We start from the raw sequence: 23,883 nt of genomic DNA, 5'->3' as shown, positions 1-23,883 counted from the left end.
CTTAAGTATACCTATTTTCTACTCTTCTTGTTTTTCTCTTTGGTTTGATTTACATGCCATTGTTTGCATTTTACTGGTTTTGTTTTTTTTTATTAACTTATGGTATGACATATGTGTTCTATACAGGAGTACAAGAAAATGGAATATATTACATCGGTAAATCAATGGAACAAAAAGAAGCTTCAGATTCTAGGAAAGTTGGGAGTTATAGAATCAATAAAAACAAAATTAGGTCCTAGGTTGATGAGTATTTTTAAGAAAGGCTCTCTAGGACATTTATTAGACTTAAAGATTACACCCATGAATGCACTAGTACACCATATGGTGCTTAGAACTCTAGAGAGTGGAGATGATGAATTAAAATACATGGTGAATGACCATGTATATAGTTTTGGTTTGAAAGAGTTTAGTATTATCATGGGATTGAAAACAAAAATAGATCCTTCTATAGAAAGCTTGACATTTAAGCGGGGTTCTATTTGGACAAACTTATTTCCTGAAAATAAATCGGTCACAAAAAAACAATTAGAAGACACTTTTATAAAATATGATGGATGTGATGAGGATTTGTTGTTGAAGCTTGCTAGGTTACATTTAGTAGAAAATTTTCTTCTTGGCAGCCAACCAACAAAAGTTATTGAAAAAAAACACATAGATATGGTGGATAATTATTTTGTTTTTGATGATTATCATTGGGGGAGAGTATCATTTGATCTCACCTTTAAAGGTCTCAAAAAGGCACCACATAGGACGAGTGATGGGGGGAATTATCCTGTTGATGGATGTGCAATTGCCTTACAAATTTTTGCATTTGAGATCATAGGAACTACCCATATCTACGCAAACAAAATAGGAGACCAAATCCCTAGAATAACAAATTGGTCTTCTACTGAGCAACCGACTTTTGAGAACATTTCCACCAAGGTGTTTCAGGCTCCCAATGTAAGTAATCCAAACTTAAAACTCTTATGATGTTTCAAATAAATATGTGTATATTTAGTGGATTATGCTATTTCTATTTAGGTATATAAAACTTCAACTTTGTTATATAGTTCGGTTTACTATGCTGTGTGACTAATTGAAATATAATGTCATTGACAGGTTTCTTTATTTCAAATGATACCAACTGATGAAGAGATGAGGAAAAGCTACATGGTTGAATTCAGAGATGCTGAATTCAATGAGGAAATTCAAGAAGAAGCTGGACAATCTTCTAAAGCTGAGTACAATTTCGACATCAGTGAGCTTCTCAAGCAAAATGAGAAGCTTCTTAGACAAAATGAGAATCTTCTCAAACAAAATGAGAAGATTTTGACACAAAATGATCACTTGGAATCTGAAATAAATGACATGAAGAGGATCATTTATGCCATCCACAAGAAATTTTTTGAAGACAACTTGGAAAAAAACAAAGGCAATACAAATGTGTCATCAGCAAGGAGAACAACAGAGGCACAAACATATGATCAAGAAGAACCAATGGAGGTATATGAAGTATATATATATATATAACATGAAATATAGAATATTTACAGTTTTTTTTTATCTTTGACAGATATTTATAATTGTGTTTTTAGTATATGTGTTTTTACCTTAGGTATATCTAGTTTGGGTTAAGGTATATGTGTTTATATACTAATGTAAATTTTCTTCTAAAATACTAAAAATGAAAATCATTTTGTAGGATGAATCACCAATAATGACCAGCCCATCACCACTGCAACAAGAACCTGCTGAAGTACAAATTGAAGTTGAAATTGAGGTAGTTGTTTCATAGTTTGCCTTTGATATATATATAATTTGATGTTATACTTTTATAACAAACAAAAGTGTTTGAAAGGAAAATTTCAGTTAAGGTATATGTGATATATACCTTTTTAATGGGGCATATTTATTTTCAATTAGTTTAATTATCTTTTTTGCTCTTATAGCAATTATAGCCTATGATATATATATTTATATACTTTCTTCTACAATACTAAATTTTACCATTGTTTCTAGGAACAAGCAACAACTGTTGAAGGAAAAGAACAAGAAAATATTGAACAACAAGTTGAAATTGAGGTATATGTTATACAATTATTTGGTAATTTGTCTATCGTTTCTCATTTGTTTTTGGTTATATATATATATATGCATAAATTTATATTTATATTTGTTTTGATATATCTGTTTTTCCTCTTGTATATCTATTATAGCCTGTGGTATATATATTTATATACATGCATTATTTTTTTTAATAATATTTAAACTTATCAATTGTTATTTAGGAACAATCAGCTGCAATTGTAGAACAAGAACATCAACAAGAGCAAGGAAATATAGAAACAAAATTTCAAATTCTGGTATATATCAGTATATATTATATAATTATTTGGTTGTTGAAATATTTTAATGATATATTTAATTTTGCCTTTGCAATATTAATACATATCTCTCTATTATATTAGTGCAAAAATAAGTTTTTTTTTCTTTTTGTTAATTTTGCAGAAAAAAAAAAGAAAAGAAGCAAGGAGTGTACACAAGAAAAAAGAAAGTAGAAGAAAAAAAGGCAGGTCCCATGAAGAAGAAGAGGAGGAGGAAGACTAATTATTGAATACTTTAATAATATCTGTTGTTTAACTTTATGTCAATAGATATTGTTGTTTAATATCAGAAAAACTTCAGATCATTTGTTGTTTAACTTCAGTAGCTGCACTACACTTTTTATAACATTATGTAAATCTATAAACTTCATTTCATATTTATAATATATGAAATATGATGATTATTAAAATATTCTAATGTCTTAAGCTATCAATATATATATATATACATGATATTTTTATGATGTAAATATAAGAATGGTATATCAAATGATATACTAGCTAATATGAAAATATGTATACTGATTTTCTTTTATTACTATAGGTTTTTGAAGAACCCAAGGAGCTTGGAAAAAGGACAATAAAACCTGGAATTGCTCAGAAGTCACCATACACTACGAAGTTTGGGTCAGCTGAAGGAGAGAGTACACGTATAAAGAGAGCAAAGCCAGACACTCCCACAACACCAAAACACTCTCAACCTTCTTTTGATTTAGGGATATCACCTTTGGAAGCTCCATTGCTTGTCTCCCCACTTCAAGCAGTCCAACAACTTGAAGAAATCTCACCATTTCAGCAAGTTCCATTGCTTGTCTACCCACTTCAAGCAGTTCCACCACTGAAACAAGCCTCACCATTTCAGCAAGCCTCAACTTTAGAAGATGAAGAAAACATAATAAATCACCCATTTACAGATGAGATCGACAAACCACCATCACTAACATTATGTAAGGATTTTACAAAGTGGCTGAAAGAAGGTTTCGATGAACGAAAAGGGTAAAATTATTCACTATTTTAATTTAAGAAATATTAAAAATTTAATTACATATAATGATCATTTTATCTGTTCTTTTATAGGACATATGTAGAAAAGGAAGCGATTGATCCACCATTTAACTTTGTGGAAGATGTTGTGAAGCACAAAATGTGGTTCTATGATATATGGTCGCCGATAAAATGTATCAGTGATTATGTAAGTTTCTTTTCTTCTGTGTTTTGCCTCATATAATGTATATTTTTATTTGCAAAACTTATCCTTTGGACTGGAGTATTTGTTATTGCTGCTGCATTAGTTTATTTATTTTATTTGCTGGTATATGCATTTTGAAAGATAGTATATTTTACTTGTGCTCTTTTTTGTTTTCTGGTATATGTACCTTGAATAATGATTTATTTGTCTTGCTCTTTTTTATTTTTTGGTATATGTATTTTCAATAATGATATATTTATCTTATTCTCTTTTTTTATTTTCTAGTATATGAATTTTGAAGGATGGTATATGTTTCTTGTGTTATTTTTATTTTCTGGTATATGCATTTTGAATAATGGTATATGTATTTTGAATAATGGTATATGTATTTTGAATAATGGTATATGTATTTTCTAGTATATGAATTTTGAAGGATAGTATATTTGTTTTGTGATCTTTTTATTTTCTGGTATAAGCATTTTGAAAGATAGTATATTTTACTTGTGCTCTTTTTTATTTATGTCTTTTGATGAATGATATATTTGTCTTGCTCCTTTTTATTTTCTTGTATATGTTTTTTGAAGAATGGTATATTTGTCATGTTTTCTTCCATGCTTCTATGTTAATAGATGCATTTAATAATAATAACTTATTGTTCTTTCAGCATATGGATGTTGTGTTCTATTATTTGCGTAAAAAATTAAGACATAATAACACAAGGTGCACAACAATGGATGCCATATGTGATCGCTACATCAACAAAGCTTGGGAGACATATATCAACAATCCAAGCGAACAGTTCTCTTGGGAAAAAAAACCTTATGCTTACCTACTGAATTGTGCAAATGGGAAGAAAATGAGAATTCCTACACCATGGATTAATGTGGACTTTATCTACAGCCCTGTTTACATACGCGATATGTACCATTGGGTGCTTGTTGAAATCGTCTTGAAGAGCAAAAAGATTAAAATATATGATAGCATGGCTGGGAAAGGGCACAAGAAGAATGTCATGACAGCTGTAACTGCATACTCAATGATGATACCCATGCTTCTACAATCTATAAATTTTTACAAGGAAAGGAAAAATATTGAAGAAGGAGATTTTGATATGGAATTTGTGGAAGACTTGGAAGTTCAACAAAATGGGTAAGTTTAAATATTTTTTTGCAAACTTTGAATAAAAATGAATCTTATTGGATGTATGCCAAACTTTTTAGTATATATCTTTACATTTAAGCTTTGTTAAAATAATGGGGATGTTTGTCTCTAGTACAAAATCTCTGGTATATCACTTTTGTTTGTTGTATATATGCTTTGTCATCTGTTATATCTTGTTTTTTAAGAAAAAAATATGACTTTTTTTGTGTCTTTTGTCTAATGCAGATTTGATGTGGAATGTTTGTCATCAAGAGAGCTGAAGCTTTGATGTCGAACAATAGTTTAAAAGATATCACAAACCAAAAAATGCGATTCTTTCGTGAAAAGTTAGCTGTGGAGCTTTATGCTTGGGGAAAGGAAAAACAGAGGAGAAATACTGATAGCGATACAGAAATGGTTTTGTGAACTTACCACATACGAACAACTTTTTTTTTAATATTTCTGTACAAAAAGTTGGATATTCATATGTAATTAAAAGATATCTTAGTTAAAAGATGTTATTCAATTATACTAATATACTGGTGTTCACTATAGATATACTATTTTTAATAAACTCGTATAACACAACAAATATAGACAAACCACAGATATACTAAAGTTGTAAACTTATATACCATTAGACAAACCAAAGATATACCAAAGTTGTAAACTTATATACTATAATATATGCAAAGACAAGCTATTGATAATTATGATATACTGTCATATAAATTATAGATATGCTATACTATTAAACATGTATGCCAAAAGCTTTTACTTTTTATTTTTTATCATATGGTATAACATAAAACAAATAATAAATAAAACATGGTATAAATAATAGATATAAATGTATTTTTTTATTTTTAACAAAATTAATTAATATGGATACTTGAATATGGTATACTACAAGTCAAATAACATATATACCATGCAAATAAAACCATAGTTAAAAAAAAATGTTTCTCCATAACATAAAGAAATTACCATTCATGGGTTCTAATATACCATAGAAAAAAACATTCTTATAATCATTTAAAAACTATATATCAATGAAATTATTTAACTTATATTTGACATAAGCTAATTTTTTTAATTTACGAGAAGCAATAGAAACAATGATATACCGTTATACAAAAAACATATATACCATACTTTTAAACTTATATACCCCAAATATATATACCATATTTTTATTTTTATAGCTAAATTAAATTAACCTCAACTAATATACCAGTTTTCAAAACAAATATACTATAATATTAAACTCATATACCACAATATATATATATACAAAGTCATATACTTTAAGAAATAAATAATAGTGTTATTATTATTGGAAGTTGCCAGAAACAAGTTTCCTTTCTGAACTTTTATTTTAACATAAAGTAATTTTAATTCTAATATACAATAAAACAAACAATTAATAAGTAATAGAGGCAGTGATATACCATTATAAAAATATCAGAAATACTACACTTTTAAACTTATATACCACAAATAAATATACCATTTTTTTTCTCTCTATATAACATAGCTAATTAAAATTAGCCTAAATTAATATACTGGTGTTCACTATAGATATACTATTTTAATGAACTCCTACACCACAACATACATATATATATAGAGGTATTGTAAGAAAACAATAACAGTGGTATACTGTAAAGCAAACAATAGATATACCGATCTTGTAAACTTATGTGCCATACCGGATTTTTTTCGATTGCAAGTTATACATACAAAATACATATACCGTAATACAAATAGAAGATAAACCATGCTAATGAAATTATGTACAAAAAAAACAAAATCTCTTAAGATATTTCTATATCTGATATACTGTAACACAAATAACATATATACCGTTATGATAAACTTATATACCATAAATTTTTTTATATGTAATCAAAAGCAACAGGTGTTGTGATATACTTCAATAAATAATAATACATGTACCCTATTTTTTTTTAATAAACCATAAGCAATAGCCACTGTCATATACCATAATTCAAATAACAAACATACTTTTAAACTTATATACCATTTAAAATTTGATTACAGAAGATACCATAATGTATTTGAAACATCAAATCTAATTGAGATATAACACTTTCAAAAATAAATGTCATCAATTAATTGAACACACTCATATTTCTAACATGACCTATAACCAATTGAATGTAGCCAAATTATTAGTGGAAAACATCCTGATGTTCCAAATCCAACAAATAGTAAACTAAAAGTGGTAAAACTAAAGTGAATGTTTAATGAGGATGAACACAAGATTACAGCCTCTTCATAGATTTCATCTTCACATGAATAGCATTTCTACATCTTTTACGATTGTGTCCATTTTCATTGCACCTACCACACTTGATTTGCCTCCTTTTTTCACCAGCTGAAGGAATCCTCTTCTTTTTTGGTCTGCCAGCTCTTCTCCTTACAATGGGTGGCAGCACAACATGATCTTTGACAATATCAGGAATATCCCAAAACTTTTGACTTCCCACTGGATGGATTATTCCATTATATGTGCTCACAAAAACATCCTTCATGTAAAAGTCAGAGACATAAGTATAATGGCACAAGTTTGCTTTTCTTATGGCAGCACATGCATGCGAGCAAGGGATTTCATCTAAGTCCCACTTGCGACAAGTGCAACTGCGCTTTAGAATTTCAACAACAAATTCTAAGTTACCATCAACAACTTGGTAAATTTGATGACCAACAGAGTATACCTGAGTATGAAAAACATTAATCAATATTGAAACATGTGCACCAAGGGTACTATATATATACTGTCATTGGTAAAAAAAAATATACACATAGGTAAATAGAAGATATAGCTAAAGTTGACTTACATTCATAGTTCTACCTAGACGATTTTGCTCAACAAGCTGGTCTTCTGCCCATTTTGACAACCTTGTAAATGTGCTTGCTGCTTCCAAACGACGTGTATCAAACCAATTTTGAACCTTTTGCCTTAAATTTTCCAATAAAGCTACAACTGATAGTTAAGAAACAACATTAGATCAATATGTAAAAACAATATATATATATATTACATACATATACATGCTACTGGAAATCATATACCATAAACTTTATAATTTTTTTTTTCTAGTTTAACAAATAAAATAAGCAATACTTTTTGCTGCATCTTGTATATTTCTCAATATACCAGTTACAAAATACAATATACCATAATAGAAAATGAATATACCAAACAATAGATAACAAACAAAAAATGAAAACCAGAAAAAAAAAATCTTAATCAAACATATACCAGGAAAGTCTCTAGCTTCTTTCCAAACAGAATTTAAGCTTTCAGATATATTTGAGGTCATAATGGTGTATCTTCTTCTAGTAGAATATGATCTAGCCCATTTCTCGTATCCAACTTGAAGAAGATATTCACGAATTCTTGGTTTGATTGACTCCATTTGGCGCATATAAAACTCAAAGTCAATCTTCAAATAAGCTCTTGAACAATTCTCAAATAGCACATCATGGCCCTTGAACTTCAATGCAGATTTTAGGTTGTTCAACAAATGATAGGTGCATAAGACATGTTCTGCATCTGGATACACAGTAGATATTGCATTCTCAATACTTCTGTGTCTGTCTGAAACAATAACCAGATTATCTCGAGATCCTAATGCACCTCTTAATCTTTGGAAAAACCAAATCCAAGAAGAATCATTCTCAGAATCTCCGATGCCAAAACCTATTGGGAATATATGATTATTGGCATCCATGGCACATGCCATGAACAATGTTCCTGCAAATTTAGCTGTTAAAAATGTTCCGTCAACTGATATGACTGGCCTACAATACTTCCATCCTTCAAGGGAAGCTCCAAATGCCATGAACATATACAAGAATCTGCCTTCATCATTAGTTTGATAATCAACCACTGAGCCTACAAATGGAAATGATTGTACAAATCATAAACACAATTTATATAAAAAGATGGCTTGTTTTTCCCACTCAGTACAGGAAACACATATACTATAGGTGAAAAAATATATATACTGATGGCAAAAACTGATATACTAAACATGATAAACAATAAATAACAAAAAAACTACATAGAAATATGTGTTATTTATTGAAATATGTGCTGAGTACATCATAAACATATTTTATTAAAGAAAAATATATAGATATATCAATAAAAAAAACTACACAATAAAGACATACACAAAAACAAAACAAAACAAAAAATTACAAACCAAACAATCACATACCAGGATTAGAAGACTTTAGAGCATGGAGATATGATGGCAATAGAGCATATGACTCATCAGCAGATCCTTGTAATGCCTCCAATGCTTTTTCCTTTGCCATACGAGCTTTGAAGTAACTAATATGGACCCCATAATCTCTCAACATATGAGCTACTACCTTTTTAGGACATGTTGTTGCATCATCTCTTAGCAAGTTAGTTACACAATCACTCACTAATTTGCTAGTAGCTTGACGATGATCATTTAACACAACATCAATTGGACAAGTATGATCCTTGACATACTTCCTTACCATCCAAAAATCTCCATTTCCATACTTTGAAGCCCTCATGTACCATTCACAATTTGGAACTACACATCTGACAACCAATCTAGTTTGGTTAGACTTAATAGTCACAAATTCAAAAAATTTCTTAATTGAGATCAACCCTAATGCAGTCTTCAACTTTTCTTTACTTTCAAAGAAGTATTTGACTTTTAGATCTTCCAATCCAATGGGATCTACAAATATAGAGTCTACGTTTTCTGAAGTTGGAGAATTGTTCGTGTTGGTACTTAGAACAGTTGAACTACCACTGCTCCCACCATGAGAATTTGACGATGAACCTACTTCAAAGTTTGTGCCAAACTTTGAAGACAAATCTGAATCCATTATAGAGGAGTGATCAGTAACAGACTCCAACAACAAACGACTATTCTCAATGGACTTTTGAATTAGTTCAACCATTGGACGCTCCTCAAAACTTACAATGAGTGGGTATTTCATTTCTTTATCAGATTTTGCCATATGTAGGTACCAACTCATACCACTATCACCCATAACCTCTAAAATATTATTTCCATTCTCTCCAAGGTTCATATCAACAAAAATCCTAATGTAGTGGCGATGACAATCCAACTTTAGAGGCAACTCTTTATACAATAGTTGTAAAGCATCTAAAAATGTGGCATTGTCGTTAAGCAACATAGCTGTCAACCTATAACTCACGAATTTTTTGTTATCATTCCAATGTCCATCATACAATATTGTAATAGGAACCTTTCCCATAACTGAAAAAAAAAATTATAAGAAAGAAGGAAGATTAGAAAACACAACTTAGTATACCACAACATTATTACACATGCTAGAAAGTAAAATAACATAAGATATTAAAATAAATATACCAAAATTATGAAACCATATACAACATAAAAAGGAGAAAAAATTTGGAATAATATTGGCAAACCAAGTGTGGTATATGACACCACACAAAACAGATATACCAATCAAATACATTTCAACAAACCCATTTAATACATTTCAACAAGCACATTTAATAATTTATATTGCAACTAAACTTCATGGGCACCTTCCAATGGTTAAATAGCCTATTTAATTCAGAATTTTGATCAAATATATGATGACAAAACCAACTTAAAAGAGACTTTCATTGATGGAAGAGTTGAGTTGTGGAAAAGAAACTCAAATTGGCATGTCTCATTATATTTGCTTCAAAAAACTATTTGACCACTCTAGCATTTAGAACACCACCATATATTTTTGCACTTTATGAACTCAGAAAGAAACCATATAAGCAAAGCAAAGATTCTCAAAAACAAATATACCCTTCCAAAGAAATCATTAAAATATAATCATAAACAATTGTGAGGCAAAATTAATAGTCTTGTATTTAGAAGCAAATCAGTAAAAAATGGACAGCTGGGAGTGCAAAAGACTTCAAGCCAAGTGACTTAAATTGCCAATTTGTAATGAAGACCCCATTAATATTTAACACAGAAATTTTTTAAAATTAATAATAATAACAAAAAAGCTAATGGTGGCACAAGAAATCAGTCCATTTGTATTAGATGCTAGGATATAAAATACATATGCTGACATAGATGCAGAGGGAACAAAAAAAATAATCAGAAATCATTCATTAGTATATCTCAATACAGATTCCAAGAGAAAATTATAAGAATCCTAAATAGTAACTCCAAATGACAAAATATTAAAATTGCACATAAATTAAAGCCTTATTCATTTAGCTTTGAGATGCAAACTAAATGCTTGAAGAGCTATAAGAACTTCTTTTAAACTCTCCTTGGAGGGTTCATTGCAAACACATCTAAGTCTTTGGCTATAACAATAATACAAAGTTAAAACCAAATTTGTTGAACCTCATCAAAATTTCTATCCATAATGGGTTGTATGCTATCACTTATTGTCTACATACAACATATGTAGAGATAAATTAAAAATATACAATTCTGAAAATGCATTTAGTTCTAGGCCACAATGGTTTCGCAGAAACAATACCAGAGACAAAATCAATCAATGCTAGATTGATGGCCACCTAAAACAGAAATGTTCCTGAACCGTACAAAGAATATATGGAAGAAAAATAATTGTTCATTTCAATTTGTATAATATCGCATGAATGAGAATAAGCAATTCAATATAATATCGCATGAATGTCATTAAGCAATTCAGTATAATATTGCAAATAGTCTCTAACCCATTTACACAGGAAAATGAGTATACTAATCAGAAAGAAAAACAAAAAATAATGAAAAGGAAGAGAAATACCTCTAGATTTGTGGAAAAATGGAAGAATGATCCGAAAAATTGGATGATGGCCTAAAGAAAGCAAATATACTTAAATTTTTGTTTTAAAACACTGAAAAGAAAATGGAAAATGCTGGAAAGATGGAGAAGAAAATGGAAAATGCTGGAAAGATGGAGATGGCAATATAAAACAAGTGAAAGTTAACCAAAATTCTTCTTTACCGGAAAAAATGGAGGAATAAATGCTGCAAATCTCCTTCTCCCTCTCCTTCTCGTTGTCTCTTTTTTTTTTTTTGCTGAGAATTTTTTTTTGGTTGTATAACTCTCATCTTTCACGTGTTCTTGCTGAGAATGATGATATAAATGATACACTAGGGTTAATTTAGTAAATTAATCATCTAAAAAGGCCATTTTTCTACCATTTTAAAAATAGGGATATTGGACTTCAAATGCAATTAATTTGGGCCATTTGCTATAAATTCTCAATAAAATATTCATAAAATGATATGTTTTATTTGGGCCCATTAGAAAATGTAAAGTTTAAATTCCTCTCTTATGGGTGATTCCACTTGTGAATGCCTATTTGCTTTGCATGACTATAGTGGACCTAATCAATTAATAACAATTAATAAAACAAAGGTTTAAATTCATGTCTTTTAGACATTGTATGGAAGATAGGGGGCCATTGTAGTGGGAATGACATACTGGACCCAACCCTCCTCCATACAAGCCCAATTGTTAAGGCTCATTTATCTGAGTTGGACTTAATTGTATAGGTTCATTATATTAGTTAAACCTAAATATTGATTAGCAACAAATTAATTCTAAATTAATTGAATTTGTTTCAATGTGACACTTTAGAATTAATAAGAAATTATAGGACTTTGGTTTTAAAAAAATTTAATCTGTTTAATTTTTTTTTTTTGAAGAACCATAGTCATTAATTTTCTAAAAATAAATAATAAAAATACGATTTTTAATTTTATAATGAGCTTATTTTAAGAGTTGTATTCGATCTCCACCGTTGGTTTAACATAGTCAATAGCTTAATGGGGCCTCGAGGCGCTTTGATTCGTCCCCCTACGGAAGGTGTTCATTAGTTATTTTGACAAGGTTAGATTTCAAAAGATAGATAATTATAGGTCAAATTCTACTAGACTCACCCCTACGGTGACTACTAGGACTAGTCTATGATTATTGAAACCGTGGGTCTAGCTCATAAAATAAGAGATTTTGTTTTCTTATTTTGATCAAATAGTAGGTTGTTAATAGTGGTGTCCATTATTAAATGAGTTTACAACTCTATTTAACTAGTGGTATTTTTTACTCTCGCCAACCGGGACAAGGATATCATAGATTAGTTAAAAACCTAAAGAAATAGAAATATGATTGTTTTTGGTATTTTTTTCTCATATCTTACATATTTTTTGTATATGTTGTGCTATTTCTTGAAATTTGTGTGAATAGAAGTTTTATTGAGAAAATGTGATTGATTTCTATTTTATTGATAATTTGTAGTTTTAAGTTAAGTAGTGTCTACTCTCATCCTTTCTCAACCTTCGATGGAGAAAACTTCCTTAATTGGAAGCAGAATATCAACATAGAGTTGATTGGTGACAACTTCGAGTTCGTCATGATTGAGGAATCCCCAAAACGAGCATCATCTCCGCACGTTCTTGATAGCACCATAAATTCTTGGATAACACCGTCTCCACACATACGTGATGGCACCATGAATTCTCGGATGGCACCGTGTCTGCATGTTCGTGATCAACTCAACTATGGTCTGACGTAGCTCATGAATGAGCTTCAGACTTTTGAGCCTATCATGGGTGGACTTAGTAAAGGAGGAGAAAATAAGACTACTAATGTTGTTGTTGATCTAGCTAAGGCTGAAGCTAACCCAGCTTCGTCTTCGAAAGCTAGAAACAAGAGGAAAGGTGGATAAAACAACAACCCCAAGCCTGCAAAGGCTGCAAAGCCAAGTGCACTACCAAACGCACAGACGCCTAAGGGGAAGAACATGAAAAACAAGAAAGGTAAAGATAAGTGTTTTCACTGCAAAGAGAAAGGGCATTGGAAACGAGATTGCCCCAAGTTTCTAGCAGCGAAAAACAAAGGTAATGATTATAGTTCATTTATCTTAGAAACATGTGTTTTAGAGAATGATAAATCTGTTTGAATTATTGATTCTAGATCTACCAACCATGTTTGTAACTCTTTACAGCTTCTTGAATCATGGGAGGAAGTGAATGAAGGCGTCTTAAAGCTTAGAGTTGGGAACGGAGCGTTCGTTGCGGTCCAAGCTAGAGGAAGAGCTTGTCTGAAGTTCAGAAATAAATTTTTAATTTTAAATGATGTATTTTTTATTCTGGATTTTAGTAGAAATTTAATTTCAGTTTCCATGTTGCAATTAGAACGATTTGTTATGACTTTCACAAGTTTTAATATATCTATTTCTTTCAATGGATCACAATTGTGTATTGCATGTTTGGAAAACGGGCTTTATATTCTGCGACCTAATGAACCCCTCGCTCTTAATAATGATTTATTCAAAGTAGCTAAACCTAGGACCAATAAACATCAAAAGACCAATAACAATAATATGACGTATTTATGGCACTTGAGACTAGGTCACATTGGCTATGATAGGATTCAAAGACTTACAAAGGATGGACCTTTGAGGGAACTCACCTTAGGTGAATTACCTGTTTGTGAATCTTGTCTAGAAGGCAAACTGACTAAGCGTCCATTCTCTGCAAAGGGTGATAGGGCCAAAGAACCACTTGGTCTTGTGCATTCAGATGTTTGTGGACATTTGAATGTACAAGCCAGGGGTGTTTTTGAGTATGTCGTCACTTTCATTGATGATTACTCTAGATACTCATGTCTTTACCTAATGCATAGGAAATCAGAAACATTTTCAAAGTTTCAGGAATTCCTAGCAATGGCTCAGAACCAATTAGGTAAAATATTAAAGATCTTTCGATCTGATAGGGGTGGAGAATATTTGAATATGCAGTTCCAAGACCATTTAACTAAACTTGGGATTTTATCACAACTTACTGCCCCAGGTACTCCGCAACAAAATGGTGTAGCGGAACGCTGGAACAGAACTTTTTTGGAAATGGTTAGATGCATGCTTAGTTACTCAACTCTACCAACTTCGTTCTAGGGACATGCTATTGAAATCGCGAACGACATTCTCAATGTCGTGCCGTCAAAATCAATCCCCAAAACACCTTTAGAACGCTGGAATGATCGTGAACCTAGTTTACGCCATTATAGAATCTGGGGGTGTCTCGCTCACGTCCTTAGGAAAAAGGAGGGAAAGCTAGAACTGGGAACTGAAGTTTGCATGTTTGTTGGCTATCCTAAAGGTACTCGGGATGGACTTTTCTATAGTCATTCAGAAAAATGCTACTTTTCTGAAAAATGACTATGTCCAGAATTTTAAACCTCGCAGCAAAGTTGTACGCCCTGGTTTTCCCACGGGCTGTTTAGCAGGATGAGCCTCGGACTAAACATGATTTAGCCCGAGGCTCCCACAGGCCAGAGGCTCTATTTTCAGGACGGGCCCTTTCTAGCTCAAGGGGGTCCTGTTTCCAGCTCCCTCTTGTTGCACCAGGAGCTGGGAACAATATCCGGCGTCCACGGACGGATAAGCTCGGGTTATGAATTGCTCGAGCTACGAGCTTCTCAGGAAGCTCTGACCCTATGGGAAGTCAACACGCAAGATAAACGTGCATATTCCTGCCATCACGTGTCCGATATCCCCCTGACTTCTCGGACACGCAGCAGGAACGTGCGTATTCAGACACCCACGGACGAGTTGGGCTGTGCGGCCCATTATCTCCTTCCATACTGATTAGACCACACTTGTGTGTCAGGTTTAGGAGTTAATCATGAATATCACAGACTTGATATGACAAATGGTAAGGTCACGGGATGACCTCCCTACCAACTTCCAGGTGCCTTCTCCTATAAATATGGAGACCTTGGGAGTTGATAGGGGTTGGAAAAAATAGTCTTTGAAGAACTATATACTTTGTAAACCAATTACCCAGAAAAGATCAATAATATTGACTAGTGGAGTAGAAGGATTTTAACCTTCGAACCACTTAAAAACGTATCTCGAGTCACCTAGTTCTTTCCCCAAAGATTTCCTATCTGTGACGGTTCTACTTTTAGTACTAATCTCTTTCTCTTTTTCTCTTAATTATCTGTTGCCGAAGAACCGCGTCAACAGTTTGGTGCTTTCGTTGAGATCAAGTCCAATTAGTACTACCACAAACATACAACTATGGTGACCACTCGATCCAAACATGGCAACGAGACAGAACAGCATGATGGGCAGGAGGCCCGCCGTGTTGCCCTCCCCGAGGAGCAAGTTCCTGAAGTCCAGCAAAGGCCAGGAAAGCAGCCGGCCGGCCAAGACGACACTGGTAGTTCGGCGCCCCGACCGCCTAATCCGAATCCATGTTATTATACTGCGGTGGAGATGGAGAATGCTCAGCTGAGGAGCTAGCTAGCAGCAGCTGGTCAGCAAATCCAGGATATTCTGAGTCGACTACCCCCTCTCACAACCAACGGTAACGTTGGAGAGAGGCAACGCGAGGCTCCTAAGTCTCGCCGGAGTAATCGATCCAGGCGTAGCCGTTCGGATAGACTCCCTGCAGCCAACTCCACCCCTTCATCACGCCATCAAGAGGCGAACTTCAGGGAAATGCCTCAGACCGAACAGCAGCAGTACAGCCGTTCGGTTAGGACATCAACCCCTAGCTCTCAGCCTTCCTCGAGGACGCCCAGAAGAGATAGGGGAAATTCCCAAAGGAGGGCCGAGGGGATCCGGAGACGTCAGCCCGTCCCCGAAGAACGTCCAGTTCCTCGTCCAGATCGCCCAGCGCGAAACCATCAAGCTGGCAGGGCCGAGAGGCCCCCACCAAATTTAGTCCGTCCGGACGGCACTAGGATCGCCTCTCCAGTCAGGCATCCTCCTTCTCCCATCAGATATCCGTCTCCTCAGACCGTTCGAGACATCCCGACCTACGGAAATAGTAGGAGAGACCCGCCATTGGCCGGGCCTTCCCGGCGCAGCAGTGTGCCGGGGGAAGGAGCAGGTCGGAGCCGCCAAAGACGCACATCGAGCCTGTCCAGCAGGAGTCACTGGACCGGTAGTGCACGGAGTGATCTTTCGGGAGGAGACCTGCGACAGCGGCTAAGTTCAGCACAAAGTCACCATAATTCCCATGGAGGCGACCTTCGAGATCGCCTCAACTCTCACAGAGAGGGTCCAGTTAGGGATGGTAGCCAGGCCCGCTCAGTTGGGGTCCGATCCGAAGTACGTAATGGCAGGAATACCACAAATGACCTATCTCCAGATAGGAGGGGCAATAACCCGCCTAATATGTACAACGGGTCCGGAGCTGTTGAACAGCCCCGGAATAACCCAGGATCTCAGGACAAAACCCTAGAGCGCTTAACTCAAATGGAGGAGCTGATGAAGAAGCTCCTGTCGGAGAAAGAAAAAGACGAATATGATTCAGGGGATGAGATGGAACTCTTCGCCCCCAACATAGCAGCAACGGCATACCCTTCTGGCTTTCGTATGCCTCACTTGTCAAAGTTCAATGGGGATGGAGACCCATCTGACCACTTAGGGATGTTCAACACCCTAATGATGGCTCATAACATCGGGCCAGAGCTTCGTTGCTTGATCTTTCCTTCCACCCTAACTGGACCTGCCAGGCAGTGGTTCAAACAAAGTAAAAGGCAGTCAATCAGCTCCTGGAAGACCTTTTCGGCTGACTTCAAGAGGGCATTCCGCGCCTCTCAGGCCGCCAGGGTCCAGGCCGACTCCCTAGCTAACGTGAGACAGCAACCTGGAGAAACGCTAAAAGCCTACTTGAGCAGATTTGTAAATGTCGCTGCTCGAGCCAGAGACGCCGACGACAGCTCCAAACTCATGGCTATGAGGACCGGGATCCTAGTAGGCGGAGATCTGTGGAAGGATATTCAAAGGAGGGGGGTCGGCTCAGTTAGTGAATTCCTTAACAGAGCCCAAGAGTGGATAAACTTGGAAGAAGCTGAAGCTTCAGCAGCGGGGACCAGCCAGGTCCTCGAGAAGCCCGTTGGGATGGGAACAGAGATCGTAGTAGCGACTCCCGACGTCATGCAGAGTAACCAGCCCGGTGGCGGCAAAAGAAAAGGGAATGGTGAAAACATCCAGCACGGTCAAAAGAAGAATAAGTCCGTGGATAAATTCAAGCCCGTGTTTACAACGTATACCGAGCTCACCCAAACCAGAGAGAATATTTTCCTGGCCAACGCTACGCGAGTCCCCTGGAAAAGAACAGAGCCAATAAAGCACCCTAAGGGAAAGAGAGACGCTTCCAAATTCTGCCGTTTTCATAACGACGTCGGGCACAATACCGACGACTGCAGGCACCTCAAAGATGAAATCGAGACTCTCATCCGAGCAGGTCCGTTGGCGCAATACTCACGGAACAGGGTCCCGACGGGTCGACCCGCTCTGGAGATCCCAGCCAATCAACCTGGACCTCGAGTAGATCAGGACGTCCCTCCCCCCGTGGTCGAGGGAGAGATTTCCACCATCTCTGGAGGGCCACACATGGCTGGCACGAGCAGAGGCGCCCAGAAGAGGTACATAAATGAGTTGAAGGCCCACAATGGAGGGGAGTTCGTCCCGGAACAGCGTCAATCAAAACAACAAAGATTAGAGAAACAACCAGTCACCTTCACGGAGGAAGACGCGGGCCATGTCCAATTCCCTCATAAGGATCCCTTGGTCATAGCAGTCCAGCTCGCCAACCGGAGAGTAAGGAGGGTGTTAGTGGACAATGGGAGCTCGGTGAATCTCCTATTCTGTTCCACCTTAGAAAAAATGGGTCTGACCGTCTCCAAGCTGAAGGCAACCTCGATGATGCTATATGGTTTTTCAGGAGAAGGGTCAGCAGCGATAGGAACGATTGAGCTGGTGATCACCCTAGGCGACGAGTCCCGAACAATGTCCAAACTGTTCGAATTCATAGTCATTGACTGCTCCGCTGCCTACAATGAAATTTTGGGACGACCAACGCTCGTTGCTTTCGAAGCTATCACGTCCGTCCGGCACCTCGCCATGAAGTTCCCTACTTCGACAGGGGTCTGCACTATCAAGGGCGATCAGCTCGCTGCCAGGGAGTGCTACAGCATTTCCATGAAGGGAAAATCTAAACCCGGGCAGGTGACGATGGCCATTCAGGATGAAGAGGAATCGCAGGGACCCAAGGCGGCCCCTGAGACTGAAAAACCCAAGGTCTCCAAAGACGAAAAGCTCGCCTTAGGCGAGGACATTGACCCCCGAGTAGGCGAGGACAGGTCCGAGCTCCAAGCTATTGAAGATCTCGAGGAGGTAGGCATCGATGAACAAAACCCGGCACGGACGGTTAAGCTCGGAAAGAACCTCTGCGACAGAAGAAAGGCGGAACTGATTGCGTTTCTGAAAAAGAACCTGGACGTATTCGCATGGTCGCACGAGGACATGATAGGGATCAGTCCGAGCGTAATCATGCACACGCTCCACCTAGACAAAAGCGTCCCTGCAAAGTCTCAAAAGCAGAGGCGTTTAGGGACAACCCGAGCCGAAGCCCTTGAAGAAGAAGTGGCCCGGCTCAAAAAATGTGGCTTTATCCGCGAAGCCAGATTTCCCATTTGGGTTGCCAATCCCGTGTTAGTTCCGAAGCCCAATGGGAAGTGGCGGACCTGTATCGACTTTTCCGACCTGAACAAAGCATGCCCCAAGGATTGCTTTCCGTTGCCAAGGATCGATCAACTGGTGGATGCCACGGCGGGGCACGAGCTCATGTCCTTCATGGACGCATACTCGGGCTACAATCAGATCGCGATGAATCCAGCAGACCAGGATCATACCAGCTTTATGACCCCGACTAATGTCTATTGCTATAAGGTCATGCCGTTCGGTCTTAAGAATGCCGGGGCTACCTACCAAAGGCTGGTAAATAGAATGTTCGCGGATCAGATCGGGAAAAACATGGAAGTGTACGTCGATGATATGCTTGTCAAGTCAAAGACTGCCACCAACCACGTTGCCGACCTGGAAGAATGTTTTAACATACTGCGAGAATATGGCATGAGGCTCAATCCTCAAAAATGCACTTTCGGTGTTGCATCGGGGAAGTTCTTGGGTTTCATAGTCAATACCCGAGGGATCGAGGCAAATCCCGACAAGATCAGGTCACTGCTCGAGCTTCCATCCCCCAGATCGCGGAAAGATGTCCAAGGCCTCACAGGAAGGGTGGCAGCACTGAACCGGTTCATTTCCAAATCGACCGACAAGTGCCTGCCTTTCTACAACCTGCTCCGCGGAAACAAGAAGTTCGAATGGACAGTAGAATGCGAAGGCGCATTCCTCGACCTAAAAACGCACCTAGCTGAGCCACCTGTGCTATCAAAGCCCAGGGTAGGAGAACCTCTTTTCCTCTACATGGCCGTAACTGAGGACGCAGCTAGTGCCGTTCTGGTGTGAGAAGAGGACCAAGCTCAGAAACCGGTTTATTACATCAGCAAGAGACTCCTCGGAGCTGTGTCAAGGTACCCGTTGATGGAAAAACGGGCGTTCTGCCTAATCACGGCCTCACGAAAACTCAGGCCATACTTCCAATCCCACTCTGTACACGTCATGACCGATCAGCCTCTAAGGCAGGTTTTGCAAAAGCCTAAAGCCTCGGGACGCTTGCTAAAGTGGGCGGTCGAACTCAGTCAGTTCAAGATTTTCTATACTCCCCGAACTACCATAAAAAGTCAAGCCTTGGCCGACTTCGTGGCAGAATGCGCGGGATTCCATGAGGTCCCATCGAAAGACTCACATCAGCTCACCTCCTCAGGTTCATCATGGAGGATCTTCGTTGATGGCTCATCTAACGAGAACGGCGCCGGGGCCGGAATTCTGATATCCCCAGAGGGGCATAGATTCCATTCGGCGCTGAGGTTCGGGTTCAAGGCGTCCAACAACGAGGCAGAGTACGAGGCCTTGTTAGCTGGACTTAGGATAGCTAGCGAGCTAAAGGAAAGCTCTGTCCAATGCTTCAGCGACTCCCAGCTCGTGGTGAATCAGGTTCTAGGCGAGTATCAGGCGCGGGGTCCCAAGATGGCCTCCTATTTGGCTAAGGTAAAATCTGAATTGTCCGCGTTTGGGCAAGGGTCGATCGAACAGATACCTCGGGAGCAGAACGCCAATGCAGATGCTCTCGCCAAGCTCGCCACCTCGGGAGAGACAGAAACCCTGGGGTTGGTGCCAGTCGAGTTCTTGGAGAAACCCAGCATAGACGGAGATCGAGCAGATATTGGGATGATTGACATCAGGCCGACCTGGATGACTCCCATTGTTGAATACCTCGCCGAGGGCAAGTTACCCGAAGGGCGCACCGACGTACGGCGAGTCCTTTATCAAGCTCCGAGATATACACTAGTCGAGGGGGTGTTGTACCGACGTGGGCATTCATTACCTCTCCTCCGGTGCGTTCTTCCAAGTGAAGCGAAGGCCATCCTGCAAGAAGTTCATGACGGATTCTGCGGAGATCACACTGGGGGGCAAAGCCTGGCCTTGAAGATCCTTCGGCAGGGTTATTACTGGCCGACTCTGTCCAAAGACTCGATCTCATATGTAAAAAAGTGCGACAAGTGTCAGCGGTTCGCCGCGGTTGCACGAGCTCCTCCGACCGAGCTAAAAATGATTTCGTCTCCCTGGCCCTTCGCCATTTGGGGGATAGATCTAATAGGCGCCCTGCCCACCGGAAAGGGCGGGGTCCGTTACGCCGTGGTAGCCATTGACTACTTCACAAAGTGGGCCGAAGCAGAGCCGTTGGCGACAATAACATCGAAAAAGGTGCTAGACTTCGTGGTTAAAAGCATCGTTTGTCGATTCGGCCTACCCAAAAAGATCGTCTCCGACAATGGCACTCAATTTGACAGCGACCTGTTCACCGAATTTTGCGAAAAGCACGGAATTGTGAAAAGCTTCTCATCCGTGGCCTATCCCCAGGCGAACGGCCAGGTCGAAGCTGTCAATAAGACTCTGAAGGCAAGCCTCAAGAAGAGGCTAGATGAGGCAAAGGGGATCTGGCCAGAACAGCTCCCCCAAGTTCTGTGGGCCTATAGGACCTCACATCGGACTCCCACGGGTCACACTCCTTTCTCCCTAACCTTTGGAAGTGAAGCGGTCCTCCCCGTGGAGGTGAAGGTCCTGTCGCACAGGGTCCGGTCCTACGAACAAGACAAGAACCACGAGCTCCTGTGCCACTCCTTAGACTTGATGGATGAAAGGCGAGAGGATTCACAACTCCAGCTCGCCCATTATCAACAAAAAATCACTCGCTACTTCAACACTAAGGTCAAAAGACGTGCCTTTAGCGTCGGTGATTTGGTCTTGAGAAGAGTTTTCCTGGCCGGGAAAGATCCCAAAGATGGGGTTTTGGGACCAAGCTAGGAAGGACCATACCAGGTCATCGAAGTCATCAAAGGAGGAACTTATAAATTAGCTCGACTTGGTGGAGGGGCGGTCCCGCGGACTTGGAATGCAATCCACCTAAAGAAATATTATCAATAAACGTTTGTAAGACCTAGAAGGTCACCTTCCATGTATAAATAAAAATCAAATGTTTCTCGTTATTTGCAAGTGTAATTTTAAAGTAACAACGAAAAGCCCTTTCCCAGTTACTTGGGGGGCATATGGTACCTGGATATATCTAGGTATCCTTAACGACTTGGGTGTTAATTTTTATCTACGGATAAGAGTCATCACAAACTAAGTCCTATCCTGGTCTTAACCGGGTCATAAAACTTAGAAGTTAACAAAAATTTGTTGATTGTGGTTCTTCTTTAAAAGAGCCCGGGATACGGATAAAAGTTGACGCGATCTGAGTTTTTTCAAAATAAGTTCCTGGTCTTAACCATGTCATAAAACTTAGAAGTTAGCTAAAATTTGTTGACCGTGGTTCTTCTTTAAAGAGCCCGGGATACGGATAAAAGTTGACGCGATCTGAGTTTTTTCAAAATAAGTTCCTGGTCTTAACCAGGTCATAAAACTTAGAAGTTAGCTAAAATTTGTTGACCGTGGTTCTTCTTTAAAGAGCCCGGGATACGGATAAAAGTTAACGCGATCTAAGTTTTTTCAAAATAAGTTCCTGGTCTTAACCAGGTCATAAAACTTAGAAGTTAGCTAAAATTTGTTGACCGTGGTTCTTCTTTAAAGAGCCCGGGATACGGATAAAAGTTGACGCGATCTGAGTTTTTTTCAAAATAAGTTCCTGGTCTTAACCAGGTCATAAAACTTAGAAGTTAGCTAAAATTTTTTGACCGTGGTTCTTCTTTAAAGAGCCCGGGATACGGATAGAAGTTAACGCGATCTGAGTTTTTTCAAAATAAGTCCCTGGTCTTAACCGGGTCATAAAACTTAGAAGTTAACTAAAATTTGTTGAACGCGGATCTTCTTTAGAGAGCCCGGGACACGAATAATGTTAACTTGAACTAAGTCATAAAAATAAAAGATAAATTGTGACCAAATGCATACAAATATGTATATAAAACTGGCTGAGCAAAATGTCTCGAGGCGGAAACGCCCCACACAAAAGGAGAATTACAATAAAAAAGTGTTCAAAGTACGTAAACGAGGAGCATCCTAAGCCCCATCAGCTGGCCCTTTGGAGATCGCGGTCTCGCCCTGTTCCGCCGCGGCAGAAGCCTCTCCAGTCTCCGAAGGAGGAGCCTCCTTATTCAGGCGGGCTTGAAGCCGCGGCAACAGGAATGCCCAGAGGTCAGGCGGCATGAAGGAGAAGTCCGCGTCCGGATTGTGGGACCAGCAGTGATAGAATAGGTCCTGTAAGGACTGCTCCGACACGACCCGCTCGTCTTTCAGGGCGGCCTGGGAGGCCTGGACTTCGGCCTTCGACACCTCAAGGTCTGCCCGCAATGCGGCCAGGGAGTTTTTAAGCTCTAGGTTCTCGGAGCAAAGCTTCTCTAGCTCGGATGCGGCCAGGGAGCGTTTAAGCTCTTGGTTCTCCGAGCGGACCTTCTCTAGCTCGGATTTAGAGGCCGCCAGAGCGTCTCTCGCCTCCTGAGACTCCTGGAGGGCGGTCTGGCGATCTGCTTCCAAACCCTCGAGCTGGGCCTTGGTCCTAACGATGCCTCTATAGGCGGCAGCCATGCCCTGCAAGAAAAGAATGATAAATTAGCAAACTGGAAGGAAAAAGGCGGCGTGTGAGTGTCAAAGCCTTAGAAGAAGGGGGCACTTTACCGTTAAAGTCATGTCCATAGCAGATTCTATAACTCGGACCGGGCTCGTTGTTTCGATGGCCCGGAGCTCCTTCT

The 23,883-nt window shown here is 38.3% G+C and overlaps 2 protein-coding genes across 2 annotated transcripts; one reads left to right on the top strand and one right to left on the bottom strand.

Moving 5' to 3' along the window:
• Window positions 1-657: 657 nt before the first annotated feature.
• LOC133779321 (uncharacterized) lies at window positions 658-5,121 on the top strand. The gene is made up of 11 exons (XM_062219296.1): window positions 658-942; window positions 1,102-1,485; window positions 1,598-1,618; window positions 1,685-1,762; window positions 2,002-2,064; window positions 2,271-2,345; window positions 2,911-3,362; window positions 3,444-3,558; window positions 4,220-4,704; window positions 4,829-4,841; window positions 4,969-5,121. Exons 1-11 carry the CDS (start codon window positions 658-660, stop codon window positions 5,119-5,121), a joined length of 2,124 nt encoding a protein of 707 aa, XP_062075280.1.
• A 1,862-nt stretch (window positions 5,122-6,983) lies between these two features.
• On the bottom strand, window positions 6,984-9,996 carry LOC133779320 (protein FAR1-RELATED SEQUENCE 5-like). Its single transcript, XM_062219295.1, has 4 exons — window positions 8,949-9,996; window positions 7,985-8,620; window positions 7,560-7,705; window positions 6,984-7,436 (listed from the first exon to the last, which is right to left on the bottom strand). Exons 1-4 carry the CDS (start codon window positions 9,994-9,996, stop codon window positions 6,984-6,986), a joined length of 2,283 nt encoding a protein of 760 aa, XP_062075279.1.
• Window positions 9,997-23,883: the final 13,887 nt, after the last annotated feature.

This window comes from Humulus lupulus, chromosome 5 (genome assembly GCF_963169125.1).
Source record: "Humulus lupulus chromosome 5, drHumLupu1.1, whole genome shotgun sequence".
In the NCBI taxonomy this organism is placed as follows: Eukaryota; Viridiplantae; Streptophyta; class Magnoliopsida; order Rosales; family Cannabaceae; genus Humulus; species Humulus lupulus.
The sequence above is the reverse complement of the archived record's forward strand: the minus strand, read 5'-3'. Positions and strand labels throughout refer to the sequence as shown.

Excerpts from the sequence above, each read along its gene's own strand:
- LOC133779321 (XM_062219296.1), top strand. The coding sequence starts at position 658 with ATGGTGGATAATTATTTTGTTTTTGATGATTATCATTGGGGGAGAGTA. Across the intron at positions 943-1,101 it reads AGGTGTTTCAGGCTCCCAAT|GTTTCTTTATTTCAAATGAT; the intron begins GTAAGTAATCCA and ends TGTCATTGACAG. Across the intron at positions 2,346-2,910 it reads AAACAAAATTTCAAATTCTG|GTTTTTGAAGAACCCAAGGA; the intron begins GTATATATCAGT and ends TTATTACTATAG.
- LOC133779320 (XM_062219295.1), bottom strand. The coding sequence starts at position 9,996 with ATGGGAAAGGTTCCTATTACAATATTGTATGATGGACATTGGAATGAT. Across the intron at positions 8,621-8,948 it reads TCTAAAGTCTTCTAATCCTG|GCTCAGTGGTTGATTATCAA; the intron begins GTATGTGATTGT and ends TTCCATTTGTAG. Across the intron at positions 7,706-7,984 it reads AGAAGCTAGAGACTTTCCTG|TTGTAGCTTTATTGGAAAAT; the intron begins GTATATGTTTGA and ends CTTAACTATCAG.